Source organism: Dendrobium catenatum, unplaced genomic scaffold (genome assembly GCF_001605985.2).
Source record: "Dendrobium catenatum unplaced genomic scaffold, ASM160598v2 fragScaff_scaffold_156, whole genome shotgun sequence".
In the NCBI taxonomy this organism is placed as follows: Eukaryota; Viridiplantae; Streptophyta; class Magnoliopsida; order Asparagales; family Orchidaceae; genus Dendrobium; species Dendrobium catenatum.
This window is the reverse complement of record NW_021318618.1, coordinates 11146314-11170801: the sequence shown is the minus strand read 5'-3', so window position 1 is coordinate 11170801 and position 24488 is coordinate 11146314. Positions and strand designations below refer to the sequence as shown.

At 35.1% G+C, this 24488-nt stretch overlaps 1 protein-coding gene across 1 annotated transcript; it reads right to left on the bottom strand.

Annotated features, from left to right (window-relative positions):
* Nucleotides 1–64: 64 nt before the first annotated feature.
* Nucleotides 65–23031, bottom strand: LOC110096201 (RING-H2 finger protein ATL16-like). The gene is made up of 4 exons (XM_020822010.2): nucleotides 22881–23031; nucleotides 10816–10892; nucleotides 2942–2991; nucleotides 65–587 (listed from the first exon to the last, which is right to left on the bottom strand). Exons 1-4 carry the CDS (start codon nucleotides 23004–23006, stop codon nucleotides 79–81), a joined length of 762 nt encoding a protein of 253 aa, XP_020677669.1. The 5' UTR covers nucleotides 23007–23031; the 3' UTR covers nucleotides 65–78.
* Nucleotides 23032–24488: the final 1457 nt, after the last annotated feature.

The following is a 24488-nucleotide window of genomic DNA, read 5'->3' as shown; positions in this document are numbered from 1 at the left end:
AATTCTCCAACACCTTCAGGCATTGCTATCACAATCTTCTTCTAGTAGAATGAGATTAATTATCTTAAGAGAACTAAACTACATTGACATATTAATAGCATGTAATAAAACAATGGCACGACAAATTGGACAATTATTATTTCTGTGGAGCCACAAGTAAATACAACCTGCATGAAATAAATGTCGGCATGATGGCAATTGGCTAACCTCCTCTCCTTCATCAAATGGTGATAGGCATATCACACATTCTGGTGCAGCTTTCTCTTCCTCCTCCCCAACCCCCGCTTCTTTCTTGTGATATTTGAATGTTGGAATCCAACGCCGCATTTCCAAGTCATTATGCTCGCGGATGAGCAAGCGACGCACTGAGAGGAATTGATATCGAAACCAAGTGCAACAACCCATTGTGATGGCACTGATGATGAGGAGTGCAATGAAGACAAGTGTGAAGCCGATGAGCAAGTAGTAGTAGTCGAGTTTGCCATTCATCGGAGAAGAGGAAGATGATGACATTGGGTGATTTAGAAAGTGTTGGTTCTGGCTAAGTTCTTGGACTTTGACAATTTGAAATTTAATCCTATGAAGCTCTGTACTGTCCCTGAAAAATATTTCATAAGTATATACATATAATCCTATTAAGCTCTCTTTCAAACTTTATGTTACATGGAATTCTTTTATTTAAATACTCGGTCGAATTTTAGTGATTTTTATTTGGTTATAACTTTTTTTTTTGTTATCTTCAAAAAAAAAAAGAAAAAAAAGATTGAAACATTGGTGATCAAACATGAATTTTTTTATATTAATTTACTATTATATTGAATTAAAATAAATGTAAATACACTTATCTCAAATAAATTCATCATAATCAAACTTTAATGAGAAAATTCTGGCCCAAAATTTTCCCTTTAAAAACCTAAAAAAAATATCAATAGCATACTTAATCATGCTTGGAATTGGATCACAATTAAACAAAATCATGTATGTTATTGCCTAATCCATTAATCAACCAACAAAAACATAAATCATTAGAAAAATCAAAGTATCATCTATTCCTCTAAATCTCTCATCATTAGTAACATTATCTGCTTCAGTAAGAACATTTTCCCTTGTTCAATATTACATAACAGAAATTTTAATAATAAATATTCCACAAGTACCACATATATTGGTCTGTAATAAGATTTTTTTTTTTTACCCTCCTGAGACTGTACAGAGTGAATTATTATGAGGCACAGGAGATGATTAAATTTAATAATTTGACAACAACTTCTAAGATCTTTATCAATTGACCTTTTTTTTTTAGACCTTTTTTTTTTTTTGCAGAAGTTCTAAGTTCTAACCCTAATATGCTTGGCGGCCTTTTCTCTTTATTAATCTTTTTTCATCAATTCAAGATAGAGAGAGAATGAGTTGATGTCTAACCACACTCACTCTCTCTCTCTCTCTCTCTCTCTCTCTCTCTCTACTCTTGTGGATCTCAATGAGTTCGAATGATAGCGATCTTCACCCACCGTTGCTTGTCCGGGTGGTGAAGAGTCGACTGGCAAAGCCTAGGTCCTTGGTTCTAATCCCTTGGCAAGCAGTGAAAGCCTTAAGTGTTAGCCCATATAAATTGGTGTGGATTGCATGCTAGGTCGACCGGAGTTTTCACTGGCCTATGGACAGTGCTTCCTTGTCACAAAAAAAAAAAAAATAGTGATCTTGAAAGTTGTTGTCAAGTTATTGAATTTAATCCTCTCCAACCTCATAATAACTCACTCTCTACACTCTCAGGAGGGTTAAAAAAAATTCTTATTACATACTAATATGTGTGATACTTGTGAAATATTTTTAACTTAAAAGCTGTTTTTTATAATAATTTTAAAATTTTATATTTTTTCTATAACAAACAGTAAGAAAATTATTCCAAACGAAATTTTACAAGGTCAAATTTGTGAAGGAGAAAATATTTGATGCTTTGTGGTGGAAAAAAGTAGACTATATAATTGCTTGTACAAAGCCAATAGAAGACATGTTAAAAGTTGCTTCATCTTGTATATGGTATATGGGATTCCACGATCAAAAAAATGAAAGGCATCATATATATACACATCAAGGAAAGAGAGAGAATTAGAACTGATCACTCTTTTACAACAAAGGTGGAATAAAAGCAGCACTGTCCTTCATTATTTAGCTCTCTCCCAAGCCAACAAAACTTCTTAAATTTTCATTGATCTTAGCCTACCCAACTTTTTTTTTTTTTTTATGAAGAGGAACCGTCCGCTGCCACCCTGACTTTGCCAGGACGCTTGGCGGTCCGTAAACCCTGGCCGACCTACCGGGCCACCCACGCCAATTTTTAACCTGCAGCCAGCACTTGATGGCCCCCACTGAAGGGGCGACTGCCGCTCAAGGGAATCAAACTCAGAATGGGGGGTTCCCACCCGAGCACACCCACCAACTGAGCTAAGCATCGGTGGGTAGCCTACCCAACTTCATGACTATAAATCTTACTTATTAAATGAATTCGTTTATTACATATATCATTCATACTTGGCTAAGTGAAGCAAACAAGATGAATAAAAATATGAAAATATCAAACAAGATGAATAAATGCTTGTAGAGAAATTTTTTCAAGTATTGAAGAGAGATCAATAATGATTAATTTGAAGTTTTCCAACTTCTTTGGGCTTAGAGATGCTTAAGAGTAGTATATTATCATATCACTCATTTCTCTACTTAGTTGTTATCAAATATTAATTTTGAATCCAAACATAGGGAAACAGACACCACAAGTTCTATCGATCAAATAAAAAAATCCCCATTTAAAAGGGGCTGAAGGTGACAATTACGGTTTTAGTTCTTCATGGTGACCTGGACCAGAACCAAAAGGCTTGAAAGTTAATCTGAAATGAAAATTTTCGATTTACTCAAAGAATGATTAGAGATCTGAGTTCCTTACCTTTACTGGAAGAAGGATCTGTGTCGATTGCGCTCAAGCCGAGCCTCCCTCTGTGAGGATTGACAGGATGGTTAACCCACTAATGCAGTTATTGAATAGCACAAGGAATTAGAGCGGTAAAGGAAATAAGATTAGACAATAAAGTGAAACACACAAAAAGTTGAAAATCAATTATTTATGACTGATTTATTGTTCTAAGAGGTGAGGATTAGAGTACAGCAGCGGGAAGGGAATAATTTGAGTGAGGATATCCTAATTCAATTTTGATCAGAAGTAGTTTTCAATCTATTGATCTACATATGATATTTACTGATATTTATTTATTGATTTAGAGAAAGCATATGATAAAGTTTCAAGAGAAGTGTTATGGAGAGTGCTACAAAAGAACATGATTAATAATTTTATATTCAAGTCATAAAGGATATGTATGCAGGAGCTGTTACTTGTGTTCAAACACAAAAGGTGGTTTGACAAAGTATTTTCCTATTTCAGTTGGATTACATCAAGGATCAGCCTTAAGCCCTTATCTTTTTGTTTTAGTCATGTATGTTTTTACTAATAATATTCAGGAAGTTGAAGGTAAACTTGAACTATGGAGGTCAACCTTAGAGTCTAAAGGTTTTCATTTTAGTAGATCTAAAACTGAATATATAGAATGTAATTTTAGTAGTAATAGATCTAGTGGGAGATTGTGATTTTGGGCAATCAAATCATTAATAAGAGTACACGTTTTAAATATCCCGAGTCTATTATTTAGAGTGATGGTGAAATAGATGGGGATATTATTAGTACAATTCAAGTTGGATGGTTGAAGTGGAGGAATGCATAGGGCTTGTTGTGTGATAGAAAAGTCCCACTCAAACTTAAGGGAAAATTCTAAAAGGTAGTGGTGAGACCTGTAATGTTTTATAGCGCGGAATGTTGGCCATTAAGAGAGAAGCATAATATTAAGTTTAGTGTTAAAAAGAAAATAATAATAATAATATTAAGTGCTGCAGAGATGAGGATGCTCAGGTGGATGAGTGGCTTTACTCTTAGAGACAGGATACGAAATGAGCACATACGTGAAAAAGTTGAAGTAGCTCCATGTGGGCTCCGAAAATTCGTGCCCGCCTCCCCGCGCCATCTGCACTATTTTGCTTTTAGCAAGGAGTTTTAACGGATCAAGTTCCGGGGGAAAATTTGGGAAGGGAGATTGGGTTTGAAATAAGACACTATTCTGCGAGGACGCCCTCATTTTGCGAGGACTATATGATCTGAATTCTGGTTTCCTATAGGCGCAAGCCCCTATAGTTAATTACTCCTTCCGATAACGCGAGAGAACTTTCGATTAAGGCTAGTAGTCGATCAAATACACAGAGATACGTGGTATCTGGCATATAGTAGCAGCATGGGTTTTGGTATTTGAAAGTTTGATATCTAAAATTGGAATTTCACCATATTGCACTTAAAGCGAATGGTGGGGGAATGGATGATGGGCCCGATCAAATCCCATGGTTCCGTCGTCCCGGTCCATCGTGTTCCTTGGTCTACTTAGTCAGAGGAGATAGTCAACCCAACCTGACAAAAGGATCCTTATTGGCAGCCATCCTTGGTCTACTTAGTCAGAGGATGTAGTCAACCCAACCTGACAAAAGAATCCTTATCAGCAGCCATGGGTTGCGTCATCCAAGGGTACCTTATAGACTTGGGTGAATATTTATCTAGGGACACAAATTTGAATCCACCTTAGCTAACAGAGAGCTTTGTGCCCTATCGATTATATCCTATTGATTCATATCTCAAGGATTTGATGTCATTGGGGAGCATACGACTTTGGCCATAACCATAATTTAGTGGTGCCACTTGGCGGCAAGAGAGAAATCAAAATCAATGTCCAAAAAAAATGTACAACCTCGTTATTGCAAGAAGCATAGGTGCCAACAAAGACTGCAAGTTATTGGAAAAGAGTTTATTAGAAAGGAAAGTAAAGCCCTAAGTAGCATCAAGATGGAGTTATTCCAGTTTTGGCAGCCACAAGCTATTGTACTTCTATAGAAGATTGAATTTTTTAGTCAAGATGTTCCATCATGTTAACTCACAAAGAGACTGATTTTCTTCTTATAATTTGGGCAAAAGTGCTTACAGACAATAACATGACCTCTAAGATTGTTAGGATGAGCACAATTTCCATTCAAACACATGACTAAGCTGTGAGGGTTTAGGAGATGTCAAGCATTTGCCAACTTCGAAGAGAAACAGTTTCTTTATGGGATGTTTAACTGAAAGTGCAAGTACATTGTTGAAAGTAAAGTATTTATTAATGCTTTTTGGTGTATCCTGATTTGGATGAAAGCTAAGAACTTGGCAATCTTTACTTCCTCTAGAGCAGCATAATTAGAGATGCAATATTAGTTTCTTTCTCAGATGATTTCATTAGATTATGAATATGAGACTTGGGCATCTGTCAAAACTGGGCTTATCAGAGTAATAGAGGCTTGCTTTATGGTCAAAGGTCCAGAGCTTCGAAATTTTATAAGCGTTGTGCTTTGGGAATTAGAGTTCATCAAATCAAAAATACTTTGAACTTCATTCATTATAACATATAGGGCCCTATAAGTATTAAATCAAACGCACACCGTCACAGATTATTCCTCAAGTAAGGTATGGGATTTATATGTTCAAACAAATGAGAGCTGTATTTAAATATTTAAAAATTGGAAGGTTCAAATTGAGTAGACATGAAAGAAGATCAAAAGATTAAATATTGACAATAGTTTCGAATTTTGTTCCTGTGAGTTTACGGACTTTTAGAATGAAAGAATTGCCAGGCACAAGACTTTTAAGTAGTATATCTTAGTATAATGGGGTGATAACATGAATGAATAAGACACTATCTAAATATATTTTATACTAAGCTCATTTAAGTAGAGACTTTAAACAAATTATAAATATTGCAAGCTACTTGATGAATAGATCTCTAGATGCCAATATTGAGTTGAGGACTCCTTCAGAGGTGTGGTCAGGTCATCATGCTGATTCTTTAGTTCTAAGGGCTTTGATTGTCCTACTTATACTCATGTTAAAGAGAGTAATCTAAATCTTAAACTAGGAAGTGCATAATTCTTAGGTATTTTGACTGAGTGAAGGGATATAGGTTTTGGAATACTAATGCCTAGAAATCTGATTTCTTAATCAATAGGTATATCAAGTTCAATAAGCCAGCCATACTAACAGAATTTAGTGCAAAATGATAATTTAGGAGAAGATAAAAAATAAAGGAATATCAATTTTAAGGTTGATCATGAAAAGTTTGATGAAAAGCTTGCCGCATAGGCCTATTGTATTATTAAAGATAGGAGAACCTTTCTTAACTATAGATACTTTAATAAGAAGACAAAAGAATACTCGAATGTCAACATCACAAGGAGAAACCTATAATGACTAGGTCAGTTAAGTTGCACTCCTTCAATAGCTGATGGATTTGATGATGGGACATTAAGTAAGTAGATTCAGATGGAGGTAAAACTCCTTTTACTATTGTTTACACAAAACCACCTAACATCACTCTAGACCTTACTATCATACCAAAGTGCAAATCTTCAATATAGGTCTCTATATAACCAGAAAACAAGACAAAAAGAGCCTCATTCCCATCCTGCACAGCACAGAACCCCGCCCCGCGACTCCAACCCGCACTCGCGCTCGCCTACTTGGTTGCCTTGCACCCGCGAGCTCATCTGCCTAGCCCAAGCTTGCCTGCCTCGCCTGTGACCAGCCTGCCTCGCTCGCTTGCCTAGCCCACATCGGTGCTCACCTGCCTGGTTGCCTCGCCCCTCTCGCGCTCGCCTGCCTCTCCTGCAGCCCACCTGCCTTGCCCGCACAACCGCACTCATGCTTGCATCCTGCGCAGGCTTGCACCCTACCCGTGCTTGCTCACATAGGGGTCAGCCGTGTCAGGTCGGGTTGACCTAGATTTTTAGCGGGTTGGGTCCAGGTTGGGATTTCTGACCCGTTTGCAAAATTGGGTACGGGTTCGAGTCGTGTCAAACAATAGCGGGTCAATATTGAGTTCGACCCGAACCCGACCTACAATCCGTTTTTTACACCCCTATTGGCAATTTTAAAAGGATGATAAATATGTGTCAGGCTGCCAGCATTGTTTTGGTCTTCAACCAATGCAAGCAGCCTCATGAGAATGTTAAGGAATTTGCCCAAGACGAATCTATGAAAATATGAGAGGGAGAAATAGAGAAAGCATTGACCCTAACACTCAACAGCTAGTAGCCAAAATTGCAACCGCTATTAAAGGACTACCAAGAGCTTTTTGAGATCCAAGAGGATTGACTACATAAAGATTTATAGAGAAAAAGATCAAACTTCTCTTGAACTCAGCTCTGCCTAATATAGCGATGTATAGAAACTCAATGATAGATAATGAAGAGATTTATGTTGCACAGATACGGATATGGCGACACGGATACAACACGATACGAATACGGCACACGACAATTCTTAAAAATATAGGATACGGATACGACGCAGATACGGAATTATAATATATAAATCATACATAAAAATAACAAATTAATCAAAGCATAATAATTGAAATGACAAAAAAAATGAAAGCAACATCATTTGTAGCATTGTATCTTATAATATCAAAATAAAAGTAAGCATTAAATATTTAAATGTTTAGTACAACAACAAAAATAAAAACATAAATTGTCCAGCAGATGAAAGTTTCAACTATTCAATAGAAGGAATGATAGGCTTAGCTTCTTCAATAGTTTGTCTTTGAATTTCTATATCATCTTTAATAAATATCATAGCTTCCAATTCAGGCTAATCAAGTGAAAGATTAGCAATTTCTAATATTCCCATGTCCTAAAGAGATTCAAACCCATCTCCAGCAACATCCCACATCCAGTTGTCTCCTTCCATATAAGTTGAAGTTTTCCTTGAGAGAAGTCGAAGGTTTGTATACATATAAACTAAATCTTCAGCCCTTTGTGAAGTAATTTTATTTCTCTTCATTGATTGGATGAACGAGTATGTGCTCCAATTTCTTTCACAATAAGATGAGGATGAAACTTGGCCAAGCAATTTTATGGCGATTGTTTGAAGTAGAGGTGCTGAAGCTCCATGAATATGTTTTGGAAGCTCTTTTTTACTCATTTGCTCAGCTTCACTAATTTTTTTTTTGTAATTCAGCCATTTGTGATAAGCTTATATTCGGGCATACTTTAATTTCATGATCACTAATCTTCAACAAATGAGCTTTCACTCTATAATATGATCCTTTGTATGTAGCATTACCAAAATTACATTTGAATGCAATATTGCCACCCTATTCTGTCATTTTACTTATTTTTGTCACATAACCACACAGAGGTTTGTTATCTTCAATATTGGTCTCTGATGGACTATCAATAAACCCAATTCCTACACCACTAGAGCTCATTATCCTATTAAGGAACGACAAAAATTAATTCACATGAATTTAAAACATGAAAATTTTTAATTAAAAGTATAGATATATTGCGTCTATGCCGGGGGTCCAAGGGGGCGCTGCCTCCTTGGCGGGGTTCGATCTGCTTTTTAAGAGTTGCTTTAAAGTTTTCTCTACCTTCTCGACACTGCTTGGTACCATTCGGTACCCCTCTGTACCGAGCAATACCGAGTTCCGGTACTGAGCGGTACAGAGTTCTAGTATCGGTCGGTACCGAGTACCGAGCAGTATCGAGCGGTACCGAGTACCGAGCAGTACTGAATTCTAGTATCGCTCAGTACCGAGCAGTACCGAGCGATACCGAGTACCGAGCGCTACCGAGTACCAATCGATACCGAGTTCTGGTATCGAGCCTACGCTTAAGAAAACGAAGAACGAAGAAAATGAACCTTCAATGCTCACATCACCTTCACTGTTCGTGTTGTCAAGCCGCTCCGTCGACGAAGGATTCTGTCGACTTTAATGCTCGCGTCGTCGAGCCTCTTTGTCGACGAAGGATGATCTTGTATTCTTGTCAGCTTCTATGCTCGCGTCGTCGAGCCACTCCTTCGACTATAACGAAGAAGACGAACACTTTTGCGGAAACGAAAAACATAGCTCACCGAAATGTTTAAGCTGCATAAATGAATAGGGATATCGAGCGGATAGCCGAAATGAATAAGAAAAATTGCAGCTCTATTTTTTTTTAATAGAATACGCGTATCTGATACGCGTGTCCGATCAAATTTAAATAATATTTTAATTGGACACGGCAAAGCCGTATCCGTGCCGTATCGGAGGCGTATCCGTATCTGACACGTGTCCGATACAGCATGCCTCGTAAATAGGCGTATCCGTGCAACATAGGAAGAGATTAAAAAGCAAGTGCTTGAGTTGTCGGAGGAAGAATTCATAATGTCAAGAAGCTAACCATTAGAATGGTTGATCGTGATGGCACCAAAGAATTATGGTAAATGTTGAATGTGTGTAGATTACCATGCAATCAACGACATCACAATACATAATTGGTACTCACTTCCCATAGTATACAACTTGCTAAACCAGCAAAAGCACACTAATGACTTTACAAAATTGGACCTGAAATTAGGCTGCCATCGGGTCCAAGTTCATGAAGAGGAGATATGTTAAACCTCATACAAGATTAAACAAGGACTGATTGAATAGGCCATGATGTCATTCAGTCTATGGTGTGTCAGCGATACAAAAGTGTATAATGGATAATATTTTAAGATCATTCATGGAGGGATTTGTAATTGCTACCTCGATGGCATACTCATCCACAGCATAACATAGAAAGAACATCTCAAACACACATAAAAATGTTCAACTTTCTTAAAGAAAGCCACCTCGTCCTGAACCTAATGAAATTTGACCTAGGGGAGAAGATCCTTCCATAATTGGGCTTCGAAGTTGATGGAGGTGGATCAAGATTCCAAAACAATTTGATCATGAGAGTTGGTTTGGAAAGTAAAGTAGTGCTTGCCTTTAAAAATCTCTAACCACCAAATTTCCACATCATAAAGACAGATTTCTTCATCAAATAAAGAGAATCTCCCTCCAAACAAGTTCAATTTATAATTTTTGTATCAATAGGTGCTTTTGTTCTTAATCCTATGAGCATCCAAGCTAATTTTTTATCTTTATGTGATCTCCTAACAATTTTCAAGGAGTTAAAAATAGAAAAATCTTTCAAGATGATTCTGAATAAAAAATCTCTCTTAAATCACCCAAGTGACAATTCTATTCAGCTCAGCTAACTATCATTAAGTGCATCTTTTTTGAGGCCTACCCATCTCTTAGTTCGGATTTCTTTATTATGTTGTTCAATTTAAGGATCATAAGATAGACATTTACTCAACAATTTTTTTAAAGTTTTACTAATAGTTAAGTAAATGTCTTTTAATCTGATTACTTCCATGAACTTACATTAAATAGAAAAATTGTAAAATGTTGTAATGTCTTGCGTAGCAAGCAAATCAATATTACATGCTACATATAAGAACTCAACCTTACAAAATCTTTCTACAAAATAGAAATAAATGGAGAAAATTGTCAAAATGATCTCTAAACTATTTGTGTGGAGACAATTTAGACCCATCAAGTTAACGTGTTTAATTTATTCCTTTGACACTCCTCTATTGGATTATTTTTTATCAGATTTAAGGATTCAAGAGACTAATATAGATAAAATTTGAAAAGTCAAAGGATTAAATAAGATACATTATATAATATGAGACTAAAAAAGACCTACATAAATAGTCTAGGGACTATTTTGTCTTTTCTTTCAAAATGAATATATGATTTAGAGTAAAAATTGTAAACAATATGAATTGATGAAGAATATTGAATATTCTAAATAATGTCAAGGAAAAGAGTATTAAACCTCCTTCTTCTTGCATTCTTTGTAATCATCAAATAGCAATTGACATTTGCTTTTATCTTGGTAGTTAACTTCCAGACCTGAAAACTCACATGAAAATATAAATTTAGATATTTTAAAGAAGCAACGAAATCTGTACAGTGCAATGTTCTAGAATCAAATGGAAACCATTGTATACACAATAGATAGATAAATCATTCACATATTATTTATATGTTTTTTCTAGATTCATTCTTTCATGGATCCTTTGTAGATATTTTTCAGACATCTAAAATACATTCTTAATAAACAAAATTGGATGACGTAATAATAACATAATGTATGGACAGCAGTTTCACATCTTATATATTTTCATTAATTAAAACTTTAACTTTCTTATGACTCCATGCTTATTTGATTTCTTATATGCTCTACTGAATATGGAGTATATATATGATATGAAAATTTGATATTAAACATAACAGTTAGTTAAGAAGCTTTACCTTGGGCATAGGTAGTTTAAAATTTAGGGTACTAGTGTTGCACAAATGTACTAGTTTTGCACTCTATCATCTCTAATTTCCATGCTTATGCCGCTTCATCCTTTTCCATCTAAACAGTCATTATTTTGGAAGGGGAAGTGGTAGGAAACACTTGTAGATATCAAGTGTTTCCTAAAAACAGCGAGAGAGTTCTCCACAAAAATCCGCACAAAACCACAAGAACAGTAGATGATTTGTATAATTTGATGAAAGGGTAAAGGAAAATAGCAAGATACAATTGATCCTCTATTCTAGAGGAGGATCAATCTCTCTCAAATCTCTGGACGCCGCTGGAGCTCAAAAGAACAACTAAATCTAAGAGATCTCAAATTAGAAAAAATATCTTGGGATGTAAATATCTGCTACAACACTAGATGGCACTAATGATGTATTGTAAGTGGATTTTATGGTGTTGAGTTGGAATCATATTTGGCATGGGGAGGATTCATAGAGCACCTAATCAAGGCATTGCGTAGAATGTCCATTGCATCAGCTTTTTAAGTCTGACACGGAGAAATAATTGGCAAAGGTCTTAAGGGAATTGTTGCCTAATTCAGAACATTTATTTGCCTCGTGCACATATTTAAAATTATAAAAATATTTTTTTAAAAAAAATCCAGATTAGCATACCTAGAGTTTACAATCTGGAGTGCATGATGCCCATATGATGTGCATGAGAAATAGGGCTCCATGCAATAGTAGAAGAAAAAAGATGGGTATAATCTCCACCCTTCCAAGTAAGGATCAACGGAAAAAGGAATCATGAATTTGGTTATCACCAGAATACTTCCAAAATCCAATTATTCTAGAAAGCACATCACAACGAACAATTTAATGTAGCCTTAGAGTGTGGAATTAGAGAATGAGGCGGTAAAACTACTAGAAGTAGAAGGAGCAGAGGTTCTAGAATGAGGGATTGAAGGGTAGTAGAAGTTGTAGGGAGAGATGCCTTGCAGGTTCAAGAGGGAGAGTTGGAGTATCTAAAGAAGAATGCATGTTAACTAGATATAACTAAGTTAATTATTCATTGTTTATAATTGCTTACACATGTTAATTTACATATAACAATTTTGCCCTTTTTATCAGGTTAAACCAAATTTATTAAAGGATTCATTTTATGATTGGGATAAAGGCTTGATGTTGATGTTGTTCTTGTTGTCATTAGGTTAAACTAAGTGGATCTTGCATCTGCAACATCAACATATAAGGACACATCACAACTTGATCCATTTTAAAGTCAGATGGAATTTATGGCAGCTCCAACCGTTAAAAAGTAGTATAGTTCTAAAAATGGTTGTGCTCAATGAAGGTTGAGAGAGTTTAGCTATGTTGCACCGATACGGATACGGCGACACGGATACGACACGATATGGATACGGGACACGTTAATTCTTAAAAATACAGGATACGGGTACGGCGCGGACACAGCATTATAATTTATAAATCATACATAAAAATTAAGAAAGCAATCAAATCTTGGAAGTTGTTGTCAAGTTATTGAATTTAACCCTCTCCTGCCTCGTAATAACTCACTCTCTACTCTCAGGAGGGTTAAAAAAAATTCTTATTACATACTAATATGTGTGATACTTGTGAAATATTTTTAGCTTAAAAGCTGTTTTCTATAGTAATTTTAAAATTTTATATTTTTTTCTATAACAAACAGTAAGAAAATTATTCCAAACGAAATTTTACAAGGTCAAATTTGTGAAGGAGAAAATATTTGATGCTTTGTGGTGGAAAAAAGTAGACTATATAATTGCTTGTACAAAGCCAATAGAAGACATGTTAAAAGTTGCTTCATCTTGTATATGGTATATGGGATTCCATGATCAAAAAAATGAAAGGCATCATATATATACACATCAAGGAAAGAGAGATAATTAGAACTGATCACTCTTTTACAACAAAGGTGGAATAAAAGCAGCACTGTCCTTCATTATTTAGCTCTCTCCCAAGCCAACAAAACTTCTTAAATTTTCATTGATCTTAGCCTACCCAACTTTTTTTTTTTTTTGATGAAGAGGAACCGTCCGCTGCCACCCTGACTTCGCCAGGACGCTTGGCGGTCCGTAAACCCCGGCCGACCTACCGGGCCACCCACGCCAATTTTTAACCTGCAGCCGGCGCTTGATGGCCCCCACTGAAGGGGCGACTGCCGCTCAAGGGAATCGAACTCGGAATGGGGGGTTCCCACCCGAGCACACCCACCAACTGAACTAAGCATCGGTGGGTAGCCTACCCAACTTCATGACTACAAATCTTACTTATTAAATGAATTCGTTTATTACATATATCATTCATACTTGGCTAAGTGAAGCAAACAAGATGAATAAAAATATGGAAATATCAAACAAGATGAATAAATGCTTGTAGAGAAATTTTTTCAAGTATTGAAGAGAGATCAATAATGTTTAATTTGAAGTTTTCCAACTTCTTTGGGCTTAGCGATGCTTAAGAGAAAATTTTCAATTATATTATCATATCACTCATTTCTCTGCTTAGTTGTTATCAAATATTAATTTTGAATCAAAACATAGGGAAACAGACACCACAAGTTCTATCGATCAAATAAAAAAATCCCCATTTAAAAGGGGCTGAAGGTGAGAATTACGGTATTAGTTCTTCATGGTGACCTGGACCAGAACCAAAAGGCTTGAAAGTTAAAAAATCTGAAATGAAAATTTTCGATTTTCTCAAAGAATGATTATTTAGAGATCTGAATTCCTTACCTTTACTGGAAGAAGGATCTGTGTCGATTGCGCTCAAGCCGAGCCTCCCTCTGTGAGGATTGACAGGATGGTTAACCCACTAATGCAGTTATTGAATAGCACAAGGAATTAGAGCGGTAAAGGAAATAAGATTAGACAATAAAGTGAAACACACAAAAGTTTGAAAATTAATTATTTATGACTGATTTATTGTTCTAAGAGGTGAGGATTAGAGTACAGCAGCGGGAAGGGAATAATTTGAGTGAGGATATCCTAATTCAATTTTGATCAGAAGTAGTTTTCAATCTATTGATCTACATATGATATTTACTGATATTTATTTATTGATTTAGAGAAAGCATATGATAAAGTTTCAAGAGAAGTGTTATGGAGAGTGCTACAAAAGAACATGATTAATAATTTTATATTCAAGTCATAAAGGATATGTATGCAGGAGCTGTTACTTGTGTTCAAACACAAAAGGTGGTTTGACAAAGTATTTTCCTATTTCAGTTGGATTACATCAAGGATCAGCCTTAAGCCCTTATCTTTTTGTTTTAGTCATGGATGTTCTCAATAGACATTTGCAAGAGGTTGTAACCTAGTGTATGTTTTTACTAATAATATTCAGGAAGTTGAAGGTAAACTTGAACTATGGAGGTCAACCTTAGAGTCTAAAGGTTTTCGTTTTAGTAGATCTAAAATTGAATATATAGAATATAATTTTAGTAGTAATAGATCTAGTGGGGGGATTGTGACTTTGGGCAATCAAATCATTAATAAGAGTACAAGTTTTAGAATTATTGGGTCTATTGTTCTGAGTGATGGCGAAATATATAGAATGTAATTCTATAAGCGTTGTGCTTTGGGAATTAGAGTTCATCAAATCAAAAGTACTTTGAACTTCGTTCATTATAACATATAGGGCCCTATAAGTATTAAATCAAACGCACACCGTCACAGATTATTCCTCAAGTAAGGTATGGGATTTATATGTTCAAACAAATGAGAGCTGTATTTAAATATTTAAAAATTGGAAGGTTCAAATTGAGTAGACATGAAAGAAGATCAAAAGATTAAATATTGACAATACTTTTGAATTTTGTTCCAGTGAGTTTAAGGACTTTAGAATGAAAGAATTACCAGGCACAAGACTTTTAAGTAGTATATCTTAGTATAATGGGGTGATAACATGAACGAATAAGACACCATCTAAATATATTTTATACTAAGCTCATTTAAGTAGAGACTTTTAAACAAATTATAAAAGCTACTTGATGAATAGATCTCTAGATGCCAGTATTGAGTTGAGGACTCCTTCAGAGGTGTGGTCAGGTCATCATGCTGATTCTTTAGTTCTAAGGGCTTTGATTGTCCTACTTATACTCATGTTAAAGAGAGTAATCTAAACCTGAAACTAGGAAGTGCATAATTCTTAGGTATTTAGACTGAGTGAAGGGATATAGGCTTTGGAATACTAATGCCTAGAAATCTGATTTCTTAATAAAATAGGGATATCAAGTTCAATAAGTCAGCCATACTAACAGAATTTAGTGCAAAATGATAATTTAGGAGAAGATAAAAAAAAAGGAATATCAATTTTAAGGTTGATCATGAATAGTTTGATGAAAAGCTCGCCGCATAGGCCTATTGTATTATTCAAGATAGGAGAACCTTACTTAACTATACATACTTTAATAAGAAGACAAAAGAATACTCGAATGTCAACATCACAAGAAGAAACCTATAATGACTAGTTTAGTTCAGTTGCACTCCTTCAATAGCTGATGGATTTGATGATGGGACATTAAGTAGATTCAGATGGAGGTAAAGCTCCTTTTACTATTGTTTACACAAAACCACCTAACATCGTTCTAAACCTTACTATCATACCAAAGTGCAAATCTTCGGTATAGGTCTCTATATAACCAGAAAACAAAAAAAAAAGCCTCATTCCCATCCTGCATAGCACAGAACCCCGCCCTGCGACTCCAACCCGCACTTGCGCTCGCCTACCTGGTTGCCTCGCACCTGCTCGAGCTCGTCTGCCTCGCCCGTGACCAGCCTGCCTCACCCGCGCCCGAGCTCGCTTGCCTAGCCCACATTGGTGCTTGCCTACCTAGCTGCCTCGCCCCTCCCACGCTCGCCTGCCTCTTATGCAGCCCACCTGCCTTGCCCACACAACCGCACTCATGCTTGCATCCTACGCAGGCTTGCACCCTACCCGTGCTTGCTCACATTTGGGTCAGCAGAGTCAGGTCGGGTTGACCCGAGTTTTTAGCGGGTCGGGTCCGGGTTGGGATTTCTCAACCATTTGCAAAATTGGGTCAGGTTCGGGTCGTGTCAATAGCGGGTCAATATTGGGTTCGACCCGAACCCGACCCACAATCCATTTTTGACACCCCTATTGGCAATTTTAAAAGGATGATAAATATGTGTCAGGCTGCCAGCATTATTTTGGTCTTCAACCAATGCAAGCATCCACATGAGAATGTTAAGGAATTTGCCCAATACGAATCTATGAAGAGCTAAGAGGGAGAAATAGAGAAAGCATTGAGCCTAACACTCAACAACTAGTAGCCAAAATTGTAACTGCTTTTCTTTCTTTTACCACTGGGAAAGTTAAGAAATTCCCCCTTTCTTCAAAGGCGCTAGTTGGCCAGTTCGATAGTTGGTTCAAATGAAAACTTCCTCTTATGCCGAGTGAAGTGAGTGACCGAATTCACTACCCAAGCTGGCTACTTGGGCTATTCCAGGATATCTAATCTGATGGCATTGGGCATCAATTACTAGCAGTCGGGTATCATAATGATGATGAGCTCACTATCGGGTTCCACGTAGAAGTCTCTCCACTTATTCCCCGGCTCGTCAACTGATGATCATCGGAAATTGGCTATCAACAGCTAGTAGACGACTACCAAGAGCTTTTTGAGATCCAAGAGGATTGACTACATGAAGAGTTATAGGGAAAAAGATCAAACTTCTCTTGAACTAAGCTCTGCCTAATATAGCGATGTATAGAAACTCCATGATAGATAATGAAGAGATAAAGAAGCAAGTGCTTGAGTTGTCGGAGGAAGAATTCATAATGTGCACCAAAGAAAGATGATAGATGTTGAATGTGTGTAGATTACCATGCCATCAACGATATCACAATACATAATTGGTACTCACTTCCCATAGTATACAACTTGCTAAACCAGCTAAAGCACACTAATGTCTTTACAAAGTTGGACCTGAAATTAGGCTGCCATCGGGTTCAAGTTCATGAAGAGGAGACATGTTAAACCTCATACAAGATTAAACAAGGACTGATTGAATAGGCCATGATGTCATTCAGTCTATGGCTCTATGCAGTGTGTCGGCCATACAAAAGTGTATAATGGATAATATTTTAAGATCATTCATGGAGGGGTTTGTAATCGCTACCTCAATGGCATACTCATCTACAGCATAACATTTTAAGAACATCTCGATACACACACAGATGCTCAACTTTCTTAAAGAAAGCCACTTCGTCCTGAACCTAACGAAATTTAACCTAGGGGAGAAGATCCTTCCATAATTGGGCTTCGAAGTTGATGGAGGTGGATCAAGATTCCAAAAAAAAAATGATTATGAGAGTTGGTTTGCAAAGTAAAGTAGTGTTTGCCTTTAATAATCTTTGCCCATCAAATTTCCCCATCATAAAGACAGATTTCTTCATCAAATAAAGAGAATCTCCCTCGAAACAAGTTCAATTTATAATTTTCGTATAAATAGGTGCTTTTGTTCTTAATTCTCTGAGCGTCCAAGCAGATTTTTTATCTTTATGTGATCTCCTAACAATTTTCAAGGAGTTAAAAATAGGAAAATCTTTCAAGATGATTCTGAATAAAAAATCTCTCTTTAATCACCCAAGTGAATTCTATTCATCTCAGCTAACTATCATTAAGTGCATCTTTTTTGAGGCCTACCCATCCCTTAGTTCGGATTTCTCTATAATGTTGTTCAATTTCAGGATCATAAGATAGACATTTACTCAACCATTTTTTTAGAGAGTTTTAATAATAGTTACGTAAATGTCTTTTAATCTGATTACTTCCATGAACTAACATTGAATAGAAAAATTGTAAAATGTTGTAATGTCTGTTTTAATCAAATCAATATTATATACCACATATAAGAACTCAACCGTACAAAATCTTTCTACAAAATAGAAATAAATTGAGAAATTTGTCAAAATGATCTCTAAACTATTTGTGCGGAGACAATTTAGTCCCATCTAGTTAATGTGTTTAATTTATTCCTTTGACTCATCAAATGTGATATAAAATAGCTCCTCTATTGGATTATTTTTTACCAGATTTAATGATTCAAGAGACTAATATAGATCAAATTTGAAAAGTCAAAAGATTAAATTAGATACATTATATAATATGAGACTAAAAAAGACCTTCATAAATAGTCTAGTGACCATCTCTCAAAATGAATATATAATTTAGAGTAAAAAATTGTAAACAACATGAATTGATGAAGAATATTGAATATTTTAAATAATGACATGGAAAAGAGTATTAAACCTCCTTCTTCTTGCATTCTTTGTAATCATCAAATAGCAATTGACATTTGCTTTTATCTTGGTAATTAACTTCCAGACCTGAAAACTCACATGAAAATATAAATTCAGATATTTTAAAGAAGCTTCGAAATCTGTACAGTGCAATGTTCTAGAATCAAACGGAAACCATTGTATACACAATAGATAGGTAATCATGCACATATTCTCTATATATTTTTTCTAGATTCATTCTTTCATGGATCCTTTGTAGATATTTTTCAGATATCTAAAATACATTCTTAATAAACAAAATTGGATGACGTAATAATAACATCATGTCTGGACAGCATTTTCACATCTAACATCTTTTCATTAAATAAAACTTTAACTTTCTTATGATCCATGCTTATTTGATTTCTTATATGCTCTACTGAATATGGAGTACATATATGATATGAAAATTTGATATTTAATATAACAGTTAGTTAAGAAGCTTTACCTAAGGGCGATTTGTCATATTGGGCATAGGTAGTTTAAAATTTAGGTTACTAGTTTTGCACTCTATCATATCTAATTTCCATGATTATGCCGCTTCATCCTTTCCCATCTAAACAGTCATTATTTTGGAAGGGGAAGAAGATCCTTAAGATAAAATTTTGCATTCTCTAATATTACTGTTTCTAAATATAAAAAAAAAAGACTTAAAATGAAATTATTAACATCAACCAAAGGTTCACCCAACTACTTAGAGAATGATTGATAGCTTATGCTTATATAAAGTAATTATATATAAGTGTGTAAGAAAAGGATATTAAAAGGGCATGGCAAATAAAAAAGATTCCAGCTGTTGCCAATCACACTAAGAGTTCATATTGAGGTCTAATCTCAACGTTAACATAGAAAGTGCTTACAGATAACATGTGAGCTTCATATCATAGTAAGGGCAACAAAAAAACTACTTCAAGGCTCAGCCTCTAAGCATGTAAACTACCAGTGTTTAAATTTCAGAAGTGGATATGATTTTCATCATACATAAGCAGATGCCTGTCAAGCATTATCCTGAGATTGCAACTGTTATGCTTGGGTAGAGTGCAGAAGACATAGATGCCTGTCAAATATCCTGAGATTGCAACTGTTATGATTGGGAAGAGTACAGAAGATATAGATAGCTTCTTAATGTCTTATAGAAAAGCATGGCAATCTAGGGAAGTTGTAAGGGATCAATTATTTAGCTCTCCCGAAAAAAATTATAGGTGGATCTTTGACAAAGGAACTAATGGTTAAAAATGTAGGTAGATATATAATCTGCACATACAATGTAAGGGACAAGGCATTTGAGAGGTCCTTTGAGAGTTTTAGGGCATAAGTAGATAGGTTTAAATTGGGATGCCGGACGCTTATTGTCCATGATGAACTTCATTTTTAGGAAAATATCTTGGTATGTAAATATCTGCTACAACACTCGAAAGCACAAATGGTTTATCATAAGTAGCATTTATAAAGTTTGAGTTGGAAACGTAAATGACATTGGATGATTCATAGAAGTAATTGAGGCATTGAGTGGGAATGTACATTGCATAAATTTTTAAGTCGAACATGAAGAAATAATTGGCAAGGTTAGTGAAGGAATTCTTGTCTAATTCAGAACATCGCATCTGCCTCATACACATAAGGGAAAATATCTTGGGATGTAAATATCTGCTACAACACTAGATGGCACTAATGATGTATTGTAAGTGTATTTTATAGTGTTGAGTTGGAATCATATTTGGCATGGGGAGGATTCTTGAAAGTTGCATTTGCATTGATTAAAAGAAGTAAAAGTACATAGCAAGTATGGAAATACTATCTGCCTTCCCAAGACAAAAAACAAAAGTGGGAAGGTCTAAGCCTATGAAGCTAACCATACAAATATGAAGGTCTAAGCCTATGATTGCATGGGGAGGATTCATAGAGCACCTAATCAAGGCATTGCGTAGGATGTTCATTGCATCAGTTTTTAAAGTCTGGCATGGAGAAATAATTGGCAAAGGTCTTAAAGGAATTGTTGCCTAATTCAGAACATCCATTTGCCTTGTGCACATATTTAAAATTATTAAAAAAATTTATCCAGATTGGCATGTTTAGAGTTTACAATCTGGAGTGTATGATACCCATATGATTTGCACAAGAAATATGCCTCCATGCAATAGTAGAAGAAAAAAGATAGGTATAAACTCCACCCTTCCAAGTAGGGATCAATGGAAAAGGAGTCATGAATTTGGTTATCACCAGAATACTTCCAATTATTCTAGAAAGCACATCACAACAACCAACTTAATGTAGCCTTAGAGGCGTGGAATTAGAGAATGAAACTATAAAACTACTAGAAGAAGGAGGAGCAGAGATTCTAGAATGAGGGGTAGTAGAACTTGAAGGGAGAGATGTCTTGCAGGTTCAAGGGGGAGAGTTGGAGTATCTAAAGAAGAATGCATGTTAACTAGACATAACTGAGTTAATTATTCATTGTTTATAATTGCTTACACATGTCAATTTACATATAACAATTTTTTTGCCCTTTTTATCAGGTTAACCAAATGTATTAAAGGATTCATGTTATGATTGGGATAAAGGCTTGATGTTGATGTTGTTCTTGACGTCGTTAGGTTAAACTAAGTGGATCATGCATCTGCAACATCAACATATAATGAATCATCACAACTTGATCCATTTTAAAGTCAGATGGAAGTTATGGCAGCTCCAATCATTAAAAAGTAGTATAGTTCTAAAAATGTTTGTGCTCAAAGAAGGTTGAGAGAGTTTAGCAATATTTATATCTTATTTAAAGATTGATGCATGTTTTGTTGACAGCTCATTGAATTGTCTTGTTGTGAGAATGATTTGTGGAAATCAAATGCCAATTTCATTTATGAACACAAAAATTTTGTCTTCTCCATAATGCGATTGCCTTTTATGTTGTGTGGCTTGGAAATGAATTTGAGACTTCATTGAAAAGAGTATAATACAATGTCTCTCTTGATATTTTATTTATCTCTGGTTTCCCGTGGTTGCATTTTCTGTATCTCTCCAGTATCTTTAGCAGGTTGAAAATAATATAAAAGGAAAACAATACTTTCAAAATTTTCAATATTTTAATAGAACATAAACAAGACATGATTAACTAGAACCTAGTCACAACTAACAACCATTGTTGTATCTAAGGAAAAAAATTTTGGGAGGTTTTCCTGAAAAATAATAATAATAACAATTAAGTGTTTATAAGCTCCGCTAGAAGTAACTTCTATGCAACTACATTTTAACAATGAAGTTTCACAAAATAAGTCAAAATTAAACACAAGCATACAATTTATGAATGTTCCTATGTATAACATTACAGCTAATATTAATTTAAAATGGAGCCAAAACATTAGTGGATTTCCTTCTGTATCATCATTCTATGCTATAAAATCAGTAATATAAAATCAATCATGTTATTTTACATTAACAATTTATTTGCAGTAAATCAAAACAATCAAATATATTTTTGCCATTTTAATTTTGTGATTAATATTTTGTGTAAACTTCTCATAAAAGAAGTAACTTAATTCCATCCGTTAGGATTGATTTATCTTTTTATCTAAAGTAAAAAAGAGAAATGCATATGACTTCCAAATAAATTTATAGTTTCCTAAATGCATTAAACGGAATATTATATTAGCTTAAAATCATATAACTAGGAAGGTGTATTAGAAAACTTTAAGAAAATAAGATGGTACACCAGTAATTATAATGAATCAAATCGTATACTAGCAAATGTAGAAGTTTATGGTGATATATCAATAAAAACCCCTTTCGGATAAGCACCCCCAATTTAGCGTAAGTCCATAAATTAACCCTAATTATCCATACCCACATTTGCAAAACCTACCAAAACGCACACAATCGTATCCATTATTTCTTTTACATACTACTCTATAATATTTTTTTTTTTTAGATTTCATGCCATTTAGGTTTTCAGAAAAAAATGGGTTCAAGGAGCATCTCTCAATCCATAATCGCTTTAAATTCTTCCCTTCTCATCTCTTTATCATTATCACAATTCCCAATCCCCCGGTATTTATAATATTCACCAATCTAATTCGTTACGCATCGTTTCAGAACTTTGTTGGACCACTCAGTTCCCCCAAAAAACCTCGAAAATTGATCATCTCCTGGTAGATGCTTCTATGTTGCTTCAAGCGAAATAACCTAACGAGGTAGATCAAACTAGGGCATGCGAAAATAAAAACGAAGAGAGAAACGAGACGAAGAAATTACATTTGAGAGAAGCGGTGTACTGAGGGAAGCAAAGGGAATCCGAAAGCCTCGCTGCGCTGGGATACGATTGCGAATTAGGTACTCGAGGGGAGGAGACGGAAGCCATAGAAGCCAAGCTACGAGCATCTCGTTTTACTCTATATATATACAAGCTAATTACAGGCATTAGTTACAAATGTATAGGATTTAAAAATATAATCATGATTTTTTTTTTTACTTCAAAAATAAGCGTTGAAGCTAAATTAGTAGTTAATTTTAGCCTCATAATCTCATAATAATCATATTTCATAAAAGATTACTATTTTTTGTATAAATATATTCAAAATTTTCTTTTAAATACCTTTATCTCTACTATATGAGAAAGTATTATGTGCGGATACTGGACGGTCCAGAGACCAACCAAAATACGTCACATCACCCGGTATCAAGCAGTACCGTGCACCAGTACTGAGCAAAAAGTGACGTGATACGTTTTGATTGGTCTCCAGATGTCCTCCGGGGTCCGCACAGAACAATATTTCCTACTATATAGGCATAAGCATGCTCCTTTCAACTCTGTGCATACTTCATAACTTTCATTGTCTTTCTATTTGCAATATATTCACTTAGCAAAATCCAATAAAGCTCAATAAGAAAAAATTATTTAATGGCAACTTTAACATATAATAGTAAGAGATATTTAATGCATGTATCATATATTATGAGATTCAAACCATTTATGTTATTTTAATGGAGCTCTAATATATTTGTAGATAGAAATTCGAAAAAAATTGTTTTGGACCTTGTTCGATCATGAGTTCGATTGAACCACGATCAAACAAAGTTTCGATTTCGATAAAGTTTGAGCGCAAGTTCAAATCTTATTCAGACGAATGCTCAAAGGCTTAAACAGACTTGGATGTTTATAGAAAAAAGAATCAAATAATTGATTATACAAAGAAGTATTTCCTTTGAATATATCATAGATCTTATCTATAAAATTGCAAAGATAGAAAAAAAAAACTAATTTAGTTTGAAATTAGAGGTTATATATGACTTTGTTGAGCACATTCCACAATTTCAATTCCAATATATTATGATCTTGTTTTTTTTCTTGAAAATGAGATCCATTTTCATTCAAAACTAATCTAGTACACCTAGAGATAGACAACAAGGATACCAACCAATGCAGGATGGAGGGCCAAATTATTCTATGCAAATACTGACGTCATTTGGAGGCGAATCAGAACGTGCCATGTCACTCATTTGCTGTGTACTGCGTCTGTGTATCGCTGCATACCAGATGACGTGACACATTCTAATTCACCTCCGAACGGTCCGGTGTCTACACAGAATAATTTCTCAAATGGTGGACCACTGGGTTATGAAGGAATTGGGGGGCATGGATCATGAGGAAGGACTCTTGAACTAAAATATGAACATTCTAGTTTTGCTAATTATACCTCAAAATATATGTAATGATATTTATAATGGAAAATACTGAGTTTGAGCATAGTTAGATTTATTGGGAACTGTTTTGCTTATGTTTTAGCATATTATAGAATTTGATGAATGCTAGATGAGGTAGCCCATGTTTTTTTAGTTTATTTCAAGTTTAAAATTTTTAAG

Bases quoted from the DNA above. Each gene is read 5' to 3' on its own strand.
- LOC110096201 (XM_020822010.2), bottom strand. From the start codon at position 23,006: ATGCTCGTAGCTTGGCTTCTATGGCTTCCGTCTCCTCCCCTCGAGTAC. The intron at 10,893-22,880 runs GTAATTTCTTCG...GTGAGTTTTCAG, and splicing joins GTACACCGCTTCTCTCAAAT to GTCTGGAAGTTAACTACCAA. The intron at 2,992-10,815 runs GTTTAATACTCT...CAATCCTCACAG, and splicing joins AAGAATGCAAGAAGAAGGAG to AGGGAGGCTCGGCTTGAGCG.